At 36.4% G+C, this 20013-nt stretch overlaps 3 protein-coding genes and 1 pseudogene across 4 annotated transcripts; all 4 read left to right on the plus strand.

Moving 5' to 3' along the window:
- The first annotated feature begins 309 nt into the window (after positions 1-309).
- Positions 310-8313, plus strand: LOC109051255 (ubiquitin-conjugating enzyme E2 Q2-like). 2 transcript variants are annotated; one of them, XM_042752986.1, is made up of 12 exons: positions 310-570; positions 1862-1966; positions 2994-3116; positions 3218-3274; positions 3375-3618; positions 4553-4613; positions 4707-4797; positions 4901-4959; positions 5368-5416; positions 5502-5597; positions 5676-5742; positions 5831-8313. In XM_042752986.1, exons 1-12 carry the CDS (start codon positions 412-414, stop codon positions 5860-5862), a joined length of 1143 nt encoding a protein of 380 aa, XP_042608920.1. In that variant the 5' UTR covers positions 310-411; the 3' UTR covers positions 5863-8313. The 2 variants fall into 2 exon arrangements, with proteins under 2 accessions (XP_042608920.1, XP_042608921.1); XM_042752987.1 differs by having other exon boundaries at positions 3378-3618.
- Positions 8314-10072: 1759 nt separating this feature from the next.
- Positions 10073-18558, plus strand: LOC109057111 (UDP-glucuronosyltransferase 2C1-like). The gene is made up of 2 exons (XM_042752983.1): positions 10073-10210; positions 16640-18558. The coding sequence occupies exon 2, from the start codon at positions 16647-16649 to the stop codon at positions 18225-18227; it is 1581 nt and encodes a 526-aa protein (XP_042608917.1). The 5' UTR covers positions 10073-10210; positions 16640-16646; the 3' UTR covers positions 18228-18558.
- LOC109051253 (UDP-glucuronosyltransferase 2A3-like) lies at positions 10080-16621 on the plus strand. The gene is made up of 2 exons (XM_042752985.1): positions 10080-10210; positions 14286-16621. The coding sequence occupies exon 2, from the start codon at positions 14293-14295 to the stop codon at positions 15751-15753; it is 1461 nt and encodes a 486-aa protein (XP_042608919.1). The 5' UTR covers positions 10080-10210; positions 14286-14292; the 3' UTR covers positions 15754-16621.
- Positions 10109-14278, plus strand: LOC122142412 (annotated as a pseudogene).
- Positions 18559-20013: the final 1455 nt, after the last annotated feature.

A 20013-nucleotide genomic window follows, 5' to 3' on the forward strand; every position in this document is an offset into this window, starting at 1 on the left:
TGTTAGTATGAAACAAAAACAACAGCATCTCATAAAAAATACCATTACAATAATAATAATACAATAATAATAATAATTATTATTATTATTATTATTATTATTATTATTATTATTATTATTATTAATGATGGTCGACCAGAAAAAAGATGACACGCATGTGAGTATGAAACAAAACCAAAAGCATCTCATGTAGATACTTATCACTCCTGGCCCCTCACTACAACCTTTGCGGGCGTTTTCTCCAATTCAATCCAATTCAAACAGCTCTACTGCCATCAATCCAAACCATACAATATTTCCAAATCTCTCTCTCTCGGTCGCTCTCTCTCTCTCTCCGGATCAGCTGCGCGCTCGCAGTAGTCTGTGCGTCCCTTCCCCCCGCGGCCTGGCTGCTGATGAGATGAGTGGAAGATGTCGGTGTCGGGGCTGAAGGCCGAATTAAAGTTCCTGGAGTCAATCTTTGACCCAAACCATGAGCGCTTCAGAATAATCGACTGGAAGCCAGATGAACTGAGCTGCCAGTTCAATGTGACGGGAGAAAAGCTGCTGATCATTCACTGCAACATCACGGTAAGATTCATCACGTAGCTTAACTTACAGGCGAACGAAACAAGGCCGAGGGAAACAACACCACCCACAACCCCTTTTGACTCGAATAAAGCCATCACATTGCGAATAAACCATGTATGCCGCTCAGGATCGATTAGATCCACAAATAGATTTTAAAATCACAGCTAAACAAGTATGCACCGCTAGTACGAGCTACGTGTAGCCTGTTAGTTGATTAGCTAACAAAGTTAACTGCGTTTGCTGTCGCTTTAACTTTATTAGCTAGACAGACTCACTAAATAATATTCAGGATTGCTTGATCACATCAAATATCAATGTTTAAGTTTAAATAAAGCATAAAGGGGTTGTTTTATTCCGCGTCGGTGGGATTTTGCCGTTAAGTTAACGTTAGTTGGCAGGTAATTAGCTCGTGTGCTAATTTAGCTAAGCGGATACTTCAGCTAGCTAAACGACGTTTCGGACAAAACATGTTTTTTAGGTCTTGCCAAGCCGACTTTGGGATACTATTTTGGAATATTTATAGCGTAACAAATTATTTTATTGGTATAAATAGCTAGATTTTATGTTAGCTAGCTAATTTAGCTATTATTAAGTGCCGAATTTCGCGAGGCCTCTAAAGAAATGCTTAGATTTAAAACGACACAGCTGTATATTCGGTTAAATCTGTCGTGATTTGTTTCGAAGTTAATGTTAGCGTAATTTATATCTGGTATCGTAACGTGTTAAAGGTGGTATTAGCAATATTAGCACATTTTCAAACTTCGTATTTGAGCAACTCCTGAATTTTCACCGCTTTTAATGGACGAGATGTGCATGTATATGAAGTGTATATTAACAGAACTACATTATGAAGAAGGCGTACAGTGTCTATAAAAGCACAGTGCAAAACGACGCCACTGCAGTGCAACTGGCTGCGGTTTTGTTGTTATTGAGGCCAGTTAGTTTGCTGAGCTTCTGTCTCGATGTCTGAGGTGCTATAAGGTCAGTATGTGGTCCTGACAAGCAGAAGCAAATCACATCGCAATCATTCTGACTCTCCCTCGATGGGAGGAGGTTTCAAACTAGTTGATAGGAACATAATGTTCACATGATTTCACATGGCACCTCGTCACGCACTTCTCTGACATAAACAGCACTGCACAGATCTTCATTGGTTTGGCAGATGGTAATGTGGCTGCTTATCACGCGAGTGGATGAACGGATCCGCTCAGACTTTAGTAACCTTGTGGAAGGACAGGGTTTTGATACAGTTCTGAAGATGCCGACGTTGTAACTCTTGATATTTTTGTAGGAGTCTTACCCTTCAACCCCACCGATATGGTTCGTTGATTCAGATGACCCAAGTCTGACTGAAGTCCTTGAACGACTTGAGGATGTCAGGAAAGGCAATACTTTGGTAAGGAGGTGTTAACTCTCTCTGAAATTGTAATGAGATGTGATCATCAAAATAAAGCACAAAATAAATATTTTAATGTCTAAAAGTTTGGGGTCAGTAAGATTTTTTTTTTTTATTATTGAAAAACTTAGCACTTATATTCAGCAAAGATGAATTAAATCGATCAAGTCACAGTAAAGACTTTTACATCGTTTCAAAGAATCTAGATTTAAATAGACTCAGCACAGTTGTTTTTGTCATTGATAATTATAATAATAATAAAGTGTGTTTTGAGCAGCAAATCAGCGTATGAGAATGATTTCTGAAGGATCTTGTGACACTTATGACTGAAGTAATGATGCTGAAAATTCAGCTTTATCATCACAGGAATAAAATAAATTAAAATAGAAAAGGTATTTTAAATTGTAATATTATTTTACAATGTTATTGTTTTTACTGTATTTCTGTCAAATAAAAGCACACTTGTATATCATTAACACACAATAAAAATTGAATTAAAACCATAGAATATAAGTGTATATCCTTTAATCAAAATTGATCATTTTGATTATAATATCATGGGAAATGATCAGCAATTATTCACATCTTTTGTCTGTTAAACTTGCACCTTTTTAATTACTGCACCAATAAATCTAAAAATAAAAGCATTAAAATAAAAAAATTTATTTTATACATCTTTAAAATTATTAATAATGCATCAATTTTAATAAACATAAAAAATATTTAACTTTGTACACCATGTGACGTTTTTCTTAAACTTTTGTTATAATTTGTATAAAAAAGTTTCTATAATCTATAGATTTTGATCAGGATGAAGCTTTTTTTTCTGAACACACATTCTCACATTATTTTATATGCAACCCATTTGATCAGGATGAAGCTTTTTTTTCTGAACACACATTCTCACATTATTTTATATGCAACCCAATGTATGATAGTAGATTAATGGTTTTATATAAGTTAGCAGGTAAAAAATTGGCAAGTTCTTGTTACTTACCATTTGTTACCACTTTTCCTTCTTATGCAGCTTCTACAGCAGCTGAAAAGGCTGATCTGTGATTTATGCCGACTCTATAACCTGCCCCAGCATCCTGATGTGGAGATGCTGGATCAGCCACTTCCTGCTGGACCCATCAGTCAGGACAAGAAGGTAGCCCAAATCAGCACAGACCTACATAGCCTTATTACACTCCTTCCTTTTCCTGCTCTCGGTGTGAGCTTATGCAAGCTTTTTGTCCTTGTTCTTCCCAGCATGGAACAACAGATGAAGTGACATCAGAAGAAGAGGAGGAAGAGGAAATGGCAGAGGTATTAAGCTTTAGGGCATGCGATTGGTTCCTCATGACTCAAGTTATGACGAGAATACTAGTTGATACCTAACACTTTCTTTTGTTTGTTGCTGTGGCAGCAGGATATTGAAGATCTAGACCACTATGACATGAAAGAGGAGGAACCAGTCGATGGGAAAAAGTCAGAGGATGATGGCATTGAGAAAGAGAATCTGGCCATTCAAAATAAAAAACAAAAAAACCAAAGACAACACCAACTTAAGTGTCCATTCGGTAAGGTACCTTTTTATACAACTTTGGGGTTGGGTGGAGCAATATTGGTTTATTTATACAGTATAGTGATGTCATCTCTTTATGACGTTGGTGACGTGGTAAGTACAATGCAATCTTATAATCACAGAGTTATAAGGACAGGTAATTTTAGTTCAATTACAGCATCTTTTATCCAGTTCATTTCCAATACAACACTTCTCACTATTATTAAACATCTAAAAAAATTTCAATTACAATAAATATTTAACATTGAAAAAACTAATAATTACAATTGAAGAATAATATAAAACATTGTCCTTAACAAAAACACAAAAGAATAATCTAAGAAGATTCTTCATATGTTCCCTAAATGCTGCTTTGTTGGTCTCGTAGGGTGCGGTGTCCGGATCAGTGCGGCTCTGCTCCGAAGATGACAGGTAATTTTAGTTCAATTACTACCAAACACTTAACCAAATCATTGATACAAACAGATCACACATTCAAAACACATTAAAAATCCATTTCAATTACATCATAGACCTTTCATCAAATTTTTGTCCAAAACATGTCAGCAGAGGTACTCTAACAAGGTGACGCATGCGGACATGTAATACAACGTTTTTGGCCGTTTTGTCGCAGAGGCGATAAATGAAAACTTTAATTTTTTACAAGGATTTTCAGGCAGTTGTAAAGTAGCCATTCATTCAACCAATGGTAGTTTTGAAGGCATTCGCCACTGACCATCTTCAGTTTTGAAACTTCATTTGGGCTGGATTTTGTTGGAACCAGTGGTAGTTTGAAGGCAAATACATTTTACACACCAGTTGGGTCATGGGTTTCACTTGAAGTATATCATTACCTTAAAAGGGTTTCACTTGAAGTATATCAGGGCCTTAAATTGCCTACCTTTTGTGACTGCTACTTTTATGTCAGGAGTTTGCATGTGAAGCCTAAAACTATTGTGGAACACATTTCTTATTTTCCATTAGTTTTATCTGGTTACAGATCTGTCTGATCTGTTTGTTTACCATTCTGTCTGTTCCAGGTATCTATTCAGTGGAGTTAGTCAGTGATAGCCTGTATGAGTGGCATGTCAAGTTAAGGACGTAAGTATGCTTGCATAACATATGAAATACCTTGTGGACTGATGATAGTTTTAGTGTTCGGATCTTTAAAATCATTCTCATGTTTTTTTTAAGGGTTGACCCAGACAGTCCGTTACACAGTGACTTGCAGGTTTTGAAGGAAAAAGAAGGCATGGACTACATTCTGCTCAATTTCTCTTATAAAGTTAGTTATTTCTTTGTTGTACAAAAATACTGATTGAAGATAATTTGATTGAAAAAAAGAGATTATGCAACTGATTTTCTTTTCTCTTGCTTGCTGATGGCAGGATAACTTTCCTTTTGATCCTCCCTTTGTACGGGTTGTGTCTCCGGTCCTGTCTGGAGGGTGAGCATGAGAACTTTTTCCTAGTAAATAAGTCAGACTAACCTTTCTATGTTAATAAAATGTAAAAGTAACAATTTTACTATATTTGATGGATGATTATATTTTTTTTCCCCAGAGAATAACATAAACGGATGTATTGTGAATAATGCTGTCTAATTAATAATTCAACATTTAATTGTAACTTAACAGAGATTGAGTAATGCTAATTGAATTTGCCTATATATTAATTATTTAGCATTCTGTTTAATACCCCATATATTTGTGAAAGGCAATTATAAAACAATTCACAGAAAAGTTATTAATTTATAATATGACTAATACAAATATTGTTAATTTTCATAATCTGAAGAGAAATTAATGGTAATTTGCTCCACCCTGCTAAATGTTTTTTTTTTTGTTCTTATCTAGCTATGTTCTTGGAGGAGGAGCCTTGTGTATGGAGCTACTTACAAAACAGGTTTGATTTTCTCTACGTTTTCTAAGGTTTGCAGATTAAAATAATTTAAGAAATCTGCAATAATGAAATAAATTTGATCTCATAGGGCTGGAGCAGTGCCTACTCAATAGAGTCAGTCATCATGCAAATCAACGCCACCTTAGTCAAAGGGAAAGCCAGAGTGCAGTTCGGAGCAAATAAGGTTTGTTTGACCTCATGATGAAAAACAAAAAATATTTGCCTGCAGAAATGTTGACCCTTTCCCTTTTGTTTTGTGCAGAATCAATACAATCTTGCCAGAGCACAACAGTCATATAAATCATTGGTTCAGATTCATGAAAAGAATGGTAGGTGGAGAAACCGTAAAATGAGATGCAGAATTGATGCACTTTGAACTGTTCTCAGAAAAAAAAAATTCTCGTGTTTTTCCTCTAGGCTGGTACACACCTCCTAAAGAAGATGGCTAGGAAAAGCATTGATCCGCTTGCACACTGTAAACATGGGATATCTGGTCAAACCTTTGCTTTATGTTACTAATGTTTTCACCTCTTCAGCTTGAGTATGATGCCCCCTCATGTAAGTGGAAGCCATCGGGGAAAAGTTTGCCCTCTCGCTGTCTGGAATGCTCAGAAATTTGCATCGTCCTTTATCTTCTACAAGGCTGGACTTTTTGACCAGATCCCATGATGTCTGGATTTCTGTCTGTTTCTCATGCTCTCTTTCTCTCTCTCGTCTATTGTCTTCTATAATGATGGGACATTCAGAGCCTTGGTACTAATAAGGCATCTAACATGGCGTTTCGAAACGGTGTGATCAGAGAAAGATTTTTTTTTTACTTCTTTTTGTTGCTTCCTCCTCACTTTTAATGGAGCATGGCTCTGTTCAGGATTATTACATAGATGGAGATGCTGGATCTGATCCTCTGTCTGTTTTTAAAGGATGTTCTTATGGCCATGGACTTTAAATGGTGGTTTACTGAACTTAAAACAGGATATGGATGCAACTAGAGACAATGTGAAGACAATGTGCCACTGCTCTTGTATCTATAGAGACTTTTTTTCCCCCTCATGCATTCTGAGTTAACATGTACTGGTACATTTAATGCCGATGTTGTCAAAGAATCGTTACTTGCCACAATTATATGCGTAAGCTTCCTAAGCAACCCTTATGTTAATTATAATGGCAAGGACGAGAGGAAGGGGTGCTTATACGACTCAAGCCCCAAATCTCATTTTTCCAACTTAGGATGAATTCCACTCAGTGGCTGATCTGATCAATAATGGACAAATGCGAGCTTTGGCTTTGAAAAAGCGAAGCGGAACTTGCCGTCGCTCCATAGTTGAACAGAGCTCCACTTGTATACTTGTAAATGGATTTGAGGCGTCTTAAATGTGGTGTTTGTGAAGTGGGGGAATTATCCGAGTTGTTCTCAAGTGAGGACTTGGAGACTCGAAATGGGGAAAAAGGTTGATGTTTCTCAAAATAAAGGGGGTAATATCTTAAAAATTGTATTTATGTAAGTGATATGAACAATGTTTTTGTTCCCACCCTTAATTGTCATTTTCATAATTTCTGCTCCATTAAAAAACAGCTGTTACAGATTGAGACATTTGAGGTTTGCATTACTAATGGACCTCTCATAATCGGCAGTACTTAAGAGTTTGCTGTCAGTTTCATTCTGTGAGCACTGATGGATTAAAAGAGTGCAAACAATACTTTTCTCATAGCACAACACTACAAGAGCACTGTTTCTTTCCAAGCCTGATGGACAATACTCAAGGCATTGTTTATTTTACCTCTTGGATCTTAACGTCCAGTATAAAGTCTTAAGAATGGTCAATGCTTCAAGGTTCATGGTGAAATACACCATACCTCCCTGCTTTTTTGTCTTTGTTTTGCAGTGTATTATAAAAAGTGGCTGTCGAAGACTCGTGCACGTTTCATTGAAAACTCAGGAAAATCCATTATGTTTGAAAACCTTTTTTGGTCCGTTTGCGCTACCTATCCACTTTAAGAACCTTCTCTAGTTCCTGAAAGCAAAGAAAAGGAATTTAACAGCTTCCCCTGGTCGCTATTTAGTATTTTATGATGGGGCTTGGTTTCATCGTAAGAAGTGTTAAAGGCCAATGGTGATTAGATAACTCTGGCTATAAAAATGTATATGATTTCCTTCGTTTACTGAATTTAAGTGCTCCGTCAAACGTAACTTATGTTTTTATGTTGTTGTTTCTCACCCCTCCAACTTCAGCTTTCAGTTGTAAATATTTTGGGACATTTGGGGTTTAGTATTTGCACAGAATGTTGTGATTGTGCCTCTTGGATCAGTCCTGAGTTTGAACATCGTCCCATAACAGGCAGGCTCTTGGATATGTATATCTTTAATATGGATGCAAATGTAATCTTTTAATCCAGTCACATGTAAATGTAATTCAAGAGAGCCACTGCAGCAGGAATGTCTAAAATAACTCCAGTATCTGCTTTGCAAGTTATTGCTGCTGTCTTGTTTCAGAGATGTGCTTGGACTTGGGTTTTCATTGGTGAGATTTAAAAAAAAGTAGACCTCTCTAAATGGTGTTTCCCCAGAGGTTTATTCATCTCAAGAAGTACATCTGCGTTTGAGTTGTTGACCTGGGCTTGTCCACATTGACCAAGTTTTCTGTAACTGAGTCTTTCTTCTATTTCCTTGTCCAACAGTAATGACTTGTTTTTGTTTTTCACACTGAACGTGAACCTCACCGTAACCAATAACAGAACTCGTCTCTGGTGCCATCTCATGGAATGGTTCTTGAAGCTCACACTGTTGGCATGCATTCTAGGTTTTTTTTTTTGTTAGGTTTTTCCATTACAAGAGAATTTTGACCATGTACAGTATATTTGTAAACTTGCATCAAGTTTATGAATAAAGAATTTTACGAGGAGCTTGTTGGGGTATCTGTGAGTGATCTGATTGATGCATTCAATAACTTACATTTTCGTTAAAGGGGTAGTTCACCCAAGAATGAAAATTCTGTCCTTACATTGTTCCAAACCTGTATGAACTGTTTATCTTCGGAACACAAAATATATTTTTGGTGAAAAATTGATTATTCAACAATTTCAGTGTCAGTTTTCGAGGCATGTCATGACAATACCACTATGTATGCATGTGCATTCCTCTGCTTGCAAACAAGGCATGCTGTGTGGCACTGTTGTGAACATGCCTTGAAATCTGACAGGGAAGAGAAGAAATTGTTGAATAAAATTTAATATTTGTGTTTTTTCTTGCATACAAAGTGTTCTCGTAGCTTCATAACATTACAGTTGAACCACTGATGTCACATGGACTATTTTAATGATGTCTTTACTTCCTTTCGTGTCAGTTGTGTTGCTGTCTATGAAGGACCAGAAAGCTCTTGGATTTCATCAAAAATACCTCAATTTGTGTTCCAAAGATGAACAAAGGTCTTATGGGTTTGAAATGACATGAGGATGAGTAATTAATGACAGAATTTTCATTTTTGGGTGATTATCCCTTTAAGAAAACATTAGGAACTCCAGATTTAGCAATTAATTAGCTGGGTAAACATTAACATTAATGGTTCTGGCTGGTATTTTTACCACACAAGTTTTCATCATGGTTGTGGGATTGGGGCTTGTTAAAATCTTTTAAAATATGTTATTAACATAGTCACCAAAGTGTCTGGCTTGAGGCTTTTCTTGACTTGTCAGCTGATGTTTATTTTTGTAATTTACGTATTTTGAGCTATAAATGAAAATGCAAGTTGCAACTTCCCTAATGTTAGTCGTAGTTTAAAGTTTGTCAAAATGGAAGATTATATGAATTTGAATGATAATTCTTCCTTACCACTTGGGGTAGCTGTTTGCCATTATAGTCTGCTTGCGGTTCCTTCCCTCTAATTAACAATGAGGCCAAAAGTTTGCATGCTTTAGGCCTATTATAAGTTGCAGTACAATACAAACTTTTTTTTTTTATCTATTGTATTAATATAATACAAATAATAATTAATATTTGCTTATGGTCACTGGAATTGTAACTGATGCTTAAACTAAAGTCATTGGTATTGAAGCATAGACACTGGTTCTCACATCCATGACTGGAAAATGAACATATCCATTTGCTGTACAGCTCAGCATTAAAATGTTAAACTACAAAGATAAATGAGAATTGGTAGCTGTTCAAAAATTTATTTTATAATATATGTAGATGATGATTGGTAGTATTTTATTTATTTATTGCAAAACTGGGTCAACAATGTCATGGAAACCTTTACAGAGTTAAAGTCCTTGTGTGTAGGTTTTGTTTTAACTCAATTAAGGCAATGTACATTTAAAGCACATGACACTGATGTTACACAATATTCTTTTACAAGCCAAATAGAACATACACTGCCATAGGTCTTGTGAAATTTAGGCACTAAAATACTTTCTGACCATATTTGGACAGGCATTGAGTGACAGTTTAGTATAGTGTCAGTTTGTAAACCTGGTGACCTACTAACACTGCCAAGTCTATATAAACATAGTAAAGTACTTTATACATTGCGTTAAACAAGAAGAATTAATCTTAGCTCAAATTTCCTTTTCATTGTGTGCCTGGTTATAGAAAATCATAGATTTAAAACAGGGTCCAAAGATCTTTGACCGCTATTATCATTGCATTACTTAACTACTAAACCTGATAGGCTTTTGCTGTGCTCATTCATTTAAAGGAGCCTTTCACCTAAATGCACGTAAAAAGCTTGTAAACATTGCATGATAAATGCGCTAAAGGTTTTGGACGCTAGACTGTGCCGAGGTGAATTTCGAGGTTGTCTGGTAAGGTTTGAAATATTATCAATATATAATTCTTTCAAAATAGGATTTGATCTGGCAATGTACAAGTTATTTTATTGTGAGTCTATAGACCAGATTTCAGATTTACATTCTGCTCTTGGTTCATTATGTAATATCTTGACCTTTTACTGCTTCCATATTATTATGGAAACATTTTTTCCAGACACTTACAATTTGTATTAACCTATGTATCCAGGTATTAGGGTTTTATTTTTATTTTTTGTCATTTTTGTTTTTGCTCATGAAAACAGTGTTCAAAACCTAATTAAATTAGCTTTTTATTTCAGAAAATGTCAAAGAAGTGTGATGTTTTACTTTGAAAGGTGAATGTACACATTGCAAGTTATTGTTTTAGCATGTACTGTGAGCTTTTTCTTTACAGATGTTGCAGCATGTGTAGTGAGGTATTGATTAACTTTGACATATTTAGAAAGCTCTCAGCACATAACACTACTAAACAAATAGAAAGCCGATTCAGATACTACTCAAGTGCAAGGTGAGAACTTTTTACTTTTTCCTGGAAACATTGTGGCCTGTGCCACACACGTACATTAAACTGCTTTGTAAATGAAGTGTTGCTGTAAATCAAGTTGTTTTCACAAGGTAGAGGGTTGATGCCATGAGTGCTAAATAAGGAACAATTAAATCAAGTCATTGTAAAATATGCCAAATTTAGTTTGACACTTGGTAAAGAAAATAAACCAAATACAATCAGAACTGTATATTTCACTTTGTTTTCTAAGTGAAATATTCAGTACCTACTAGACAAATATAAATTCTGCTGCAATATGGACCAGACATTATGCTGCATGTCAAAAGTCTATCCACTCAACACAAGACCATGTCAGATCCATAAAAGCAAATAAGCATAAGCAAGTATCATAATCATTACTGTCAGTGTCCAAATATAATGTAAAAAAAAGATGACTTGGTTTTTCTTGTCTTTTCTCTTTTGTTTTCCTCAAAGGGGTCATGAACTGCCTTTGTTTTTTATTTTTTACTGTTCTCTGAGGTCCACTTATAATGCTATCAAGATTTTTACATCAAAAAGCATAATTTAGAAGTAATAGGCTATTATCTGTCCTGTTTTGACCCCTCTCATCAGATGGCTCAGTTTGAATAGGCGTGGCAGATTATAGACTCATAAGTAAACGCCCAATGCTATGATTGGCTAACAGTTGTGTATGTTTGACAGCCTACATCATTCACAGATAGACGCTGCTGGTATTTATGTTAAAAACACATGAATACTCACCACAAATCAAATGATCTATAATAACACACAAAGCAATAGTGACCACATAATAAAAACAGTTACTCACACTAGTGTTGCGACATTACTGTCAGATCCAATATAGTCGGCACAGCATCGTCTTTTAGTTTCAGTCTTTCTGAAAATCCTGCATCATTCATTTACTCTTTCCTAATACAGCGATCAGAAGAAAGGCAATGCAAAGACTGTTTTTCCACAACTTGGCACTACACAGTGTCTTGTTGTTTTCGGCGCATCTTTATTGTTTGGTTTCTGCATAGATCTGTGCGTTTGCCTCTCGTTATTTAAACTACATGTGCGAGTCAGTGGGTGGGGCTAAACAGGCAGCTATGTAGAAGCAGGCGTTGAGCTTCTGTAGAGGCTGTTTTTAGCCACACTATTACCTCAAAGAGTGGCACATTCTACAACCTGTCGTTTTGGCAGACTGGCTTCAATAAAAGCTGTTTTTAGATTAACGAGAAAGTTTTGTGTTTTGATATTTCCCAGATATGTCAAAGGATCAAGGGAATGTTGACTTCTTAGTTCATGACTCCTTTAATTCTTCTATAAGCATCCACTGACATCTTGTGTATTGTTTTTAAAGGTTGTGTACAAAGATGCTCCATTCAGCACCTCTCGGTTTGTTGTCGCTGTTATGCATATTATCTGGAATAGACGGTGGTAAAGTGCTGGTGTTTCCACTAGATGGAAGTCACTGGGTCAACATGAAGGTCCTGATCGAGGAACTGCATAGCAGAGGTCACAATGTGACTGTGATTAGAGCCTCCAACAGTTGGTATATCAAGGAGGAGTCTCCCTTTTACAATTCAACCATTCCAAACGCAGGAGGATTTGATGAGGAGATTTTTGGTTTATTGATTGGCCGTCTCTTGAAGATTAGAAGAGAAGGCTCATCTATTTGGAACCGACTTCATCTGGAGTATGAAATCATCATGAAGTTTAAAAGCATGCATGAAGATATGATGCAGATGATAGAGAGAATGTTAGAGGACAATGAAATTATGAAAGCAATCCAAGACACTAAGTATGATGTGGTGCTAGCAGACCCAGCTGCCGGAGGTGGTGCAATCCTAGCTTACAAGTTTAATATTCCTTTGGTTTTCAATGTTCGGTGGACCATTCAGGGAGAGGGACATTTCGCCCTTGCTCCAACCCTTCTGTCTTATGTTCCTGTCCCAGGAGCAGAGTTAACAGACAAGATGTCATTTCTCCAACGTGTCAAAAATGTTTTGACTTACTTGTTTACCCAGTTCCAGATTGCAGTTGTCACTGACCCCATCTATATTCCTTTCTGTCTGAAACATTTTGGCCCCAGTGTTAATTATTTCTCCCTTTTTCAAGATGCAGATATCTGGCTCATGAGAACTGACTTTACCTTTGAGTTTCCACGACCCACAATGCCCAATATCGTCTATATGGGTGACTTCCAGTGTAAACCCGCCAAGGCACTTCCAACTGACCTTTAGGAATTTGTGCAAAGCTCAGGGAAGCATGGAGTCATTGTCATGTCTTTAGGCACCCTTATTACTCAGCTTCCACAAGATGTCACCAGTGACATAGCAGCAGCTTTTGCTCAGCTTCCTCAAAAAGTGATTTGGAGACATACAGGTCCTCGAACTATGACCCTTGGTACCAACACTTTACTTTTAGACTGGCTCCCCCAGAATGACCTGCTTGGACATCCCCAGATTAAAGCATTTGTAGCACATGGAGGAACCAGTGGAGTTCAGGAAGCCATCTACCATGGAGTGCCCATTTTGGGTGTACCTTTAGTTGTTGATCAGCCTGACAATCTCTTCAGAATGGAAGCGAAGAGAACAGCAAAAATTGTAGATATTGCAACTTTGGACAGGACTGTGTTTCTTGAGGCATTAAAGGAGGTTTTGCATAACACATCTTATAAGGAGAACATGCAGAGACTGTCCAAGCTGCACCATGACCAGTCGATGAAACCTCTTGATCGTGCCGTCTTCTGGATTGAGTTTGTCATGAGAAACCAGTCTTTCAGAATGTCTTGGATTGAGTACCACTCTATAGATGTTATTTTGACTTTAACAGCAGCACTTTTAATATTTGCATTTTTGTTTATATATGTGATTCAATATTTTTTTAGAGTTTTATTCAAAAAGAAAGTTAAACGTGCATTATAGAAATGACTATCGTGGGAGTTCATTGTTAAAAACATACTTGCTGGATTTGTAAAACAACTTTTCAGTGAAATTAAAATGATAATTCACAGCAAATTAATTATCAGGAATTTACTGAATTTGAAGTGACTGTTTGGAACTGCATTTATGGTTGGTAGCCTCAGTAGAGGTAAATATTTATAACGGAAAGTGATAATGCAAGGGAAAGTTTTCCTTTGCTTGATGAACTTCACTGACTTCATGATTGAGTCACTAACTGTGTTTACATGCAGTTTAAAAGTCTCCTCAGTCTTTTTTTTAAATAGTCTTTAAACAGAAATTGTACCAGTCTGATTTCTGCAAAGTTGCAATAAGAAACCTAAATTATGCCATTATTGATTGTAATGTAATGTTAAATTGGCTTCATCCAACATTAATATTACAAATGGCATTGCTGTTGAGCACATCCCAAAGACAGAGGCGATCCAATTGTACAACGGTCTAAGAACTGTACAGATCTAACTGAAATATTAGACTGAATTTGTAATTCCAGCATATTTTTTAGAAACGAATAGAAATGTCTCTTTATCATTGTATTTTGTGAAATATAATTCACTCTATGCCATTTTAATTCAGATTTTATTCTTTCTTATTGAAGGTTGTGAATGAAAATGCATTACTCCAGCCTTCTTGGTTTGTTCATCCTGTTATCTGCTCTGTCAGGATGTAACGCTGGTAAAGTTCTGGTCGTCCCTGCAGATGGAAGCCACTGGATCAATATGAAGGTCCTTATTGTGGAGTTACATTCAAAAGGTCACAATATCACTGTGGTTCGAGGTTGTAGAAGCTGGTACATTGAGGAAAAGTCTCCTCTCTACACTTCTATCACCGTAGACACTGGAAAGCATGACGATGACTTTATAGTGAACTTTCTCCCCCGTTTACTCCAGATCCAGAGACAAGGAAGATCATTTTGGAACGAAATGGCACTTGCTGAAGAGTTTTATAGCAGATTTAGAGAAATTCAACAGCAAATATGCAATATGACAGCTACAATGTTTGAAAATGAGATCTTAATGAATTCATTAAAAGATGCTACATATGATATTGTACTTACGGATCCTGCTTTTGGAGGTGGAGTGTTACTGGCGCACCGCCTTGGCCTCCCTCTTGTGTTTAATGTCCGCTGGACCATGTATGGTGAAGGTCACTTTGTTGTAGCTCCATCTCCTCTCTCATATATTCCTGTTACAGGGTTACTGCTAACTGACAAGATGACATTCAGTCAGAGAGTAAGAAACGTGTTGACATATGTAGTGTTTTTTTATAAGCATTCCAAGTACTTTGGTTCTCCTTACCAAGAGTTCTCTCAGAAGTATTTTGGCCCCAATGTTGATTTCTTCTCCCTCCTCCAGAATGCAGATATCTGGCTCATGAGAAATGATTTCATTTTTGAGTTTCCACGACCCACAATGCCAAATGTTGTCTACATGGGTGGCTTCCAGTGCAAACCAGCTAAGCCACTTCCAGATGAACTTGAGAAGTTTGTGCAGAGCTCAGGAGAGCATGGGGTCATCATCATGACTTTAGGAACTGTTTTTGGACAGCTTCTGAGTGAAATCAATGATGAGGTTGCTGCAGCTTTTGCCCAACTGCCTCAAAAGGTTATTTGGAGACACACAGGACCACGACCTGCCAATCTTGGTAACAATACTCTGATTGTTGACTGGATCCCACAGAATGACATGCTTGGACATCCTCAAACTAAACTGTTTGTAGCACATGGAGGCACCAATGGAGTTCAGGAAGCCATCTACCATGGAGTGCCTATTGTGGGCCTTCCTTTAGCTTTTGACCAACCTGACAATCTCTCCAGGATGCAAGCAAAAGGAACAGCAAAAATTGTAGATATTGCAACTTTAGACAGGACTGTTTTTCTTGATGCATTAAAGGAGGTGTTGCATAACCCATCTTACAAGGAGAACATGCAGAGACTGTCCAAGCTGCACCATGACCAGCCAATGAAACCTCTTGATCGTGCCGTCTTCTGGATTGAGTTTGTCATGAGGAACAGAGGAGCTCCTCATTTACGAACACAGTCTTTCAGAATGTCCTGGATTGAGTAACACTCTATAGATGTTATTTTGACTTTAATGGCGACACTTTTCATTTTTGTCTTTGTCACTGTGTATGCAATTAGATATCTTTTTAGAGTTTGTATCAAAAATAAAATAAAACATGAGTGATGCACAGGTATGACATAGCATACACATCTCCTGATTGTGATAGCATGTGTTTTTATGGGAATCTGAAATGATTTATTTATTTTTTTTAAATAAATGTCTCTTGATTGTAAATGAAAAAATAATAACGATAAATATCCACTGCATGAGATTGAAAAGTATAATTCAAAACCAATTAAGTATTCTCTCTGATATCTTGGTAATTTTATACTAACAGTTTAAAATTGCATGTTTGGTTGTTAGCGTTCAATAAATAATTTTATTGGGACCTGCTACACTGAAGGTTTCTCTTTATCAGTTTTGGTTAAGCTTTTGTCTGTCCAAGTACTAAAATAAAACATGAATTAAAAATGAAAGCTGATAAATACACACACATTAACAATTTTCTGTTTCTGCTACATAGTAAAACTCTGAAAAGTCTGTTGTTGATGCTAACTGCATTTCCTAACACTTACAGAGGTAGTACCTAGCTTTATTTTTAAATCAGTATGAGAGTATTTTGATTGTTTTCGAGGATTCGTTCACCCAAAAATTAAAACTCTGTCATCATTTACTTACTCTCAGGTCATTCCAATCCTGTATGACTTTATTTCTTCTGCCTAACAACCTAGCAGTTTTACAGATTATACACTGAAAGTAAATAGTATTATGTTTTGAACACACAGTTACATGATATTTTTGGGACAATAATAGTTATTTTATTTATTTTTGTATTTTGTGAAATCTTGTGTACTCTATTAATTCACTTTAATATTCTTTCTCATCAAAGGTCAACAATGAAGATGCATTACTCCACCCTTCTTGGTTTGTTCATCCTGTTTTCTGCTCTGTCAAGCTCTTATGCTGGTAAAGTTCTGGTCGTCCCTGCGGATGGAAGCCACTGGATCAATATGAAGATCCTCATTGTGGAATTACATGCAAAAGGTCACAATATCACAGTAGTCCGAGGTTCTAGTAGCTGGTACATTACGGAACAGTCTCCTCTCTACACTTCTATTACTGTAGACACTGGTGCATTTGACGATGACTTCATGGAGAAGTTTCTCCCTCACCTACTTAAAATGCAGAGACAAGGTAGATCATTTTGGAATGAAATAGCACTTGTTGATGAAGTTTATAGGAAATTTACGGAGTTTCATCAGCAAATATGCAATATGACAGCTGCCATGTTTGAAAATGAGACCTTGATGAATTCTCTGAAAGATACTGCATATGATCTTGTTCTCACGGATCCTGCTTTTGGAGGTGGAGTGTTACTGGCACACCGTCTTGGCCTTCCTCTTGTGTTTAATGTCCGGTGGACTGTGTACGGCGAAGAACATTTTGATATTGCTCCATCTCCTCTCTCATATATACCTGTTATAGGGTTACAGCTAACTGACAAGATGACATTCAGTCAGAGAGTCATGAACGTGTTGGCATATATAATGATTCTTTATAAGCATTCCAAGTACTTAGGTTCTCCTTACCAAGAGTTCTCTCAGAAGTATTTTGGCCCCAATGTTGATTTCTTCTCCCTCCTCCAGAATGCAGATATCTGGCTCATGAGAAATGATTTCATTTTTGAGTTTCCACGACCCACAATGCCAAATGTTGTCTACATGAGTGGCTTCCAGTGCAAACCAGCTAAGCCACTTCCAGATGAACTTGAGAAGTTTGTGCAGAGCTCAGGAGAGCATGGGGTCATCATCATGACTTTAGGAACTGTTTTTGGTCAGCTTCTGAGTGAAATCAATGATGAGGTTGCTGCAGCTTTTGCTCAACTGCCTCAAAAGGTTATTTGGAGACACACAGGACCACGACCTGCCAATCTTGGTAATAATACTCTGATTGTTGACTGGATCCCACAGAATGACATGCTTGGACATCCTCAAACTAAACTGTTTGTAGCACATGGAGGCACCAATGGAGTTCAGGAAGCCATCTACCACGGAGTGCCTATTGTGGGCCTTCCTTTAGCTTTTGACCAACCTGACAATCTCTCCAGGATGCAAGCAAAAGGAACAGCAAAAAATGTAGATATTGCAACTTTAGACAGGACTGTTTTTCTTGATGCATTAAAGGAGGTGTTGCATAACCCATCTTACAAGGAGAACATGCAGAGACTGTCCAAGCTGCACCATGACCAGCCAATGAAACCTCTTGATCGTGCCGTCTTCTGGATTGAGTTTGTCATGAGGAACAGAGGAGCTCCTCATTTACGAACACAGTCTTTCAGAATGTCCTGGATTGAGTACCACTCTGTAGATGTTATTTTGACTTTAATGGTGACACTGTTGATATTTGCATTTGTGACAGCTTATATAATGAGATATTTTTGTATGGTTTTATTCAGAAAGAAAGTAAAACATGAGTGAAGTACTGGCTGGAAATATCAGTTCATTTGTGATATTTCCTTTAGTTAGATTATTTCCTGACAGCATGTGCTTTCATGAATCTTTAAGTATAATAAGTTTTTTGCTTTTAGTGTAGAACAATCCATAGTATTAGGACTTGCTATAGCCAAATACCAGTCACAGATAGTACAAGGGCTAAAATCCATCTCCTACATTATAATTAATTTCATCTTTGTGTTATGATTGAGTCAGCAGAACTGTGAATGACCTCTCGGTAGCTTTCGCTGAAACCTTATCTGACAAAGTACTATGAGCACAATACAATAAAGAGGCATCTGATCATGTGTACGTTCCCATGCCTCGACTTTTATACATAGCGTGACTGTGTAAAATCTGTCAGTGATATAAAATACAGTGACTTGCAGATATAACAACTAACCTTGTTATTGAAGATGCATTTCATGACGCCAAGGAATGAGTTAATAATATTTAATATTTAATATTCCTGATCCTGAATAGCTGTCCAATTTTGCACAGTTTGGCCATAGAGTAGTAGAAAATCAAGGTGAAACATTATATTTAACACTCAATTCCATTATATTTCTAGACAGTAATGTAGATTGTCTTTATCATTGTAAATGAATACCACACTGTAGATGTTATTTTGTCCTTATCAGCAATTGTGTTGTTAGTGTCAGTTAGCATTACCTTTATCATAAAGCTTATTTGGTACATGGGATTTTATTAAAATAAACCTAAAAATTAGTTATCAGATCTATATTTTTCATGATATTGTTGATTTTTGTTATATAAACGGCATTTCCTTGACTGTATAATCTATTTTGAAGCATAAATATAAAAAAAGGTTAAATTTTTTTATATTTTGCTTTTCTTTTGTATGTTATTGTTTTATGAAAATGGACTACATATAGCTAAATGTGTATTAATCTTTGGTTACAGATTTGTAAAGTGTTGTATGTGTATGGTGGACAAAAACAAAGAAACAGACAATTGTGTCTGTGGGATAGTAATGTAACTTTATGCACTAAGAAATGTAATAAACTGAAAAAAGTATTAAAGTTTTTTTTAAATGCACACACACACACACACACACACACATAAAACATATAGGCTATTCAAAAAGGGTGGATTAGACTATAGATATAAGATATAAACTATAGAAATAGGGTGGATTAGAAACCTTACAAGCTATAGTTGTCACCTCGCTACCTTAATATTTGTCATTACTGTTAATGTTATTCACAACGTAACAACTTTAAAACAAATTTTGTCGTGCAATAAAAGTAGGCTAACTTGCCACACCTCAGACATTTTGCGCTCTTCCTCCAGTCAGCCTTGTCCTGCGCTGAACCACGTGATCGGACAAGCAAGGGCAGGCAAATTTGCTATTTAAAAATTAATTAATTTTGTTTTTATTTTTTCATTATTTTTTTAATAATGAATTTACAAAGTTTAAATGAGTAACATCCTGTCATAACAGACCGGACTCAAATTAGAAAGTAGGCCTATGCTACTACTCCCAAGCGCCATCTAGCGTTGGAAAGAAATACAGCACGTAAATAAATTAAATTTCAAAGAGGATAAATCAGTTTTAAGTCACATTTTGTGATTCGTGAACGCAATAAGACTAAACATATAAATGTCTCTACAACTATTGGCACATTATTAGGGTTATTAGGATGTGTAAATAACATTTTTCATATTCTAACTAGTTTTCATTTGTGTGTTCATAACAGTGTATGCTTTACAGCAAATTGTCCTTTTTCTCCTGAAAGTTTAAATGTCA

The sequence above is a fragment of the Cyprinus carpio genome, chromosome B25, assembly GCF_018340385.1.
Source record: "Cyprinus carpio isolate SPL01 chromosome B25, ASM1834038v1, whole genome shotgun sequence".
Taxonomy (NCBI): domain Eukaryota; kingdom Metazoa; phylum Chordata; class Actinopteri; order Cypriniformes; family Cyprinidae; genus Cyprinus; species Cyprinus carpio.

Coding starts and splice junctions, on each gene's coding strand:
- LOC109051255 (XM_042752986.1), top strand. CDS start 412: ATGTCGGTGTCGGGGCTGAAGGCCGAATTAAAGTTCCTGGAGTCAATC. Junction 571..1,861: donor TCATTCACTGCAACATCACG/GTAAGATTCATC, acceptor ATATTTTTGTAG/GAGTCTTACCCTTCAACCCC. Junction 5,598..5,675: donor TGCAGTTCGGAGCAAATAAG/GTTTGTTTGACC, acceptor TGTTTTGTGCAG/AATCAATACAATCTTGCCAG.
- LOC109051253 (XM_042752985.1), top strand. CDS start 14,293: ATGAAAATGCATTACTCCAGCCTTCTTGGTTTGTTCATCCTGTTATCT.
- LOC109057111 (XM_042752983.1), top strand. CDS start 16,647: ATGAAGATGCATTACTCCACCCTTCTTGGTTTGTTCATCCTGTTTTCT.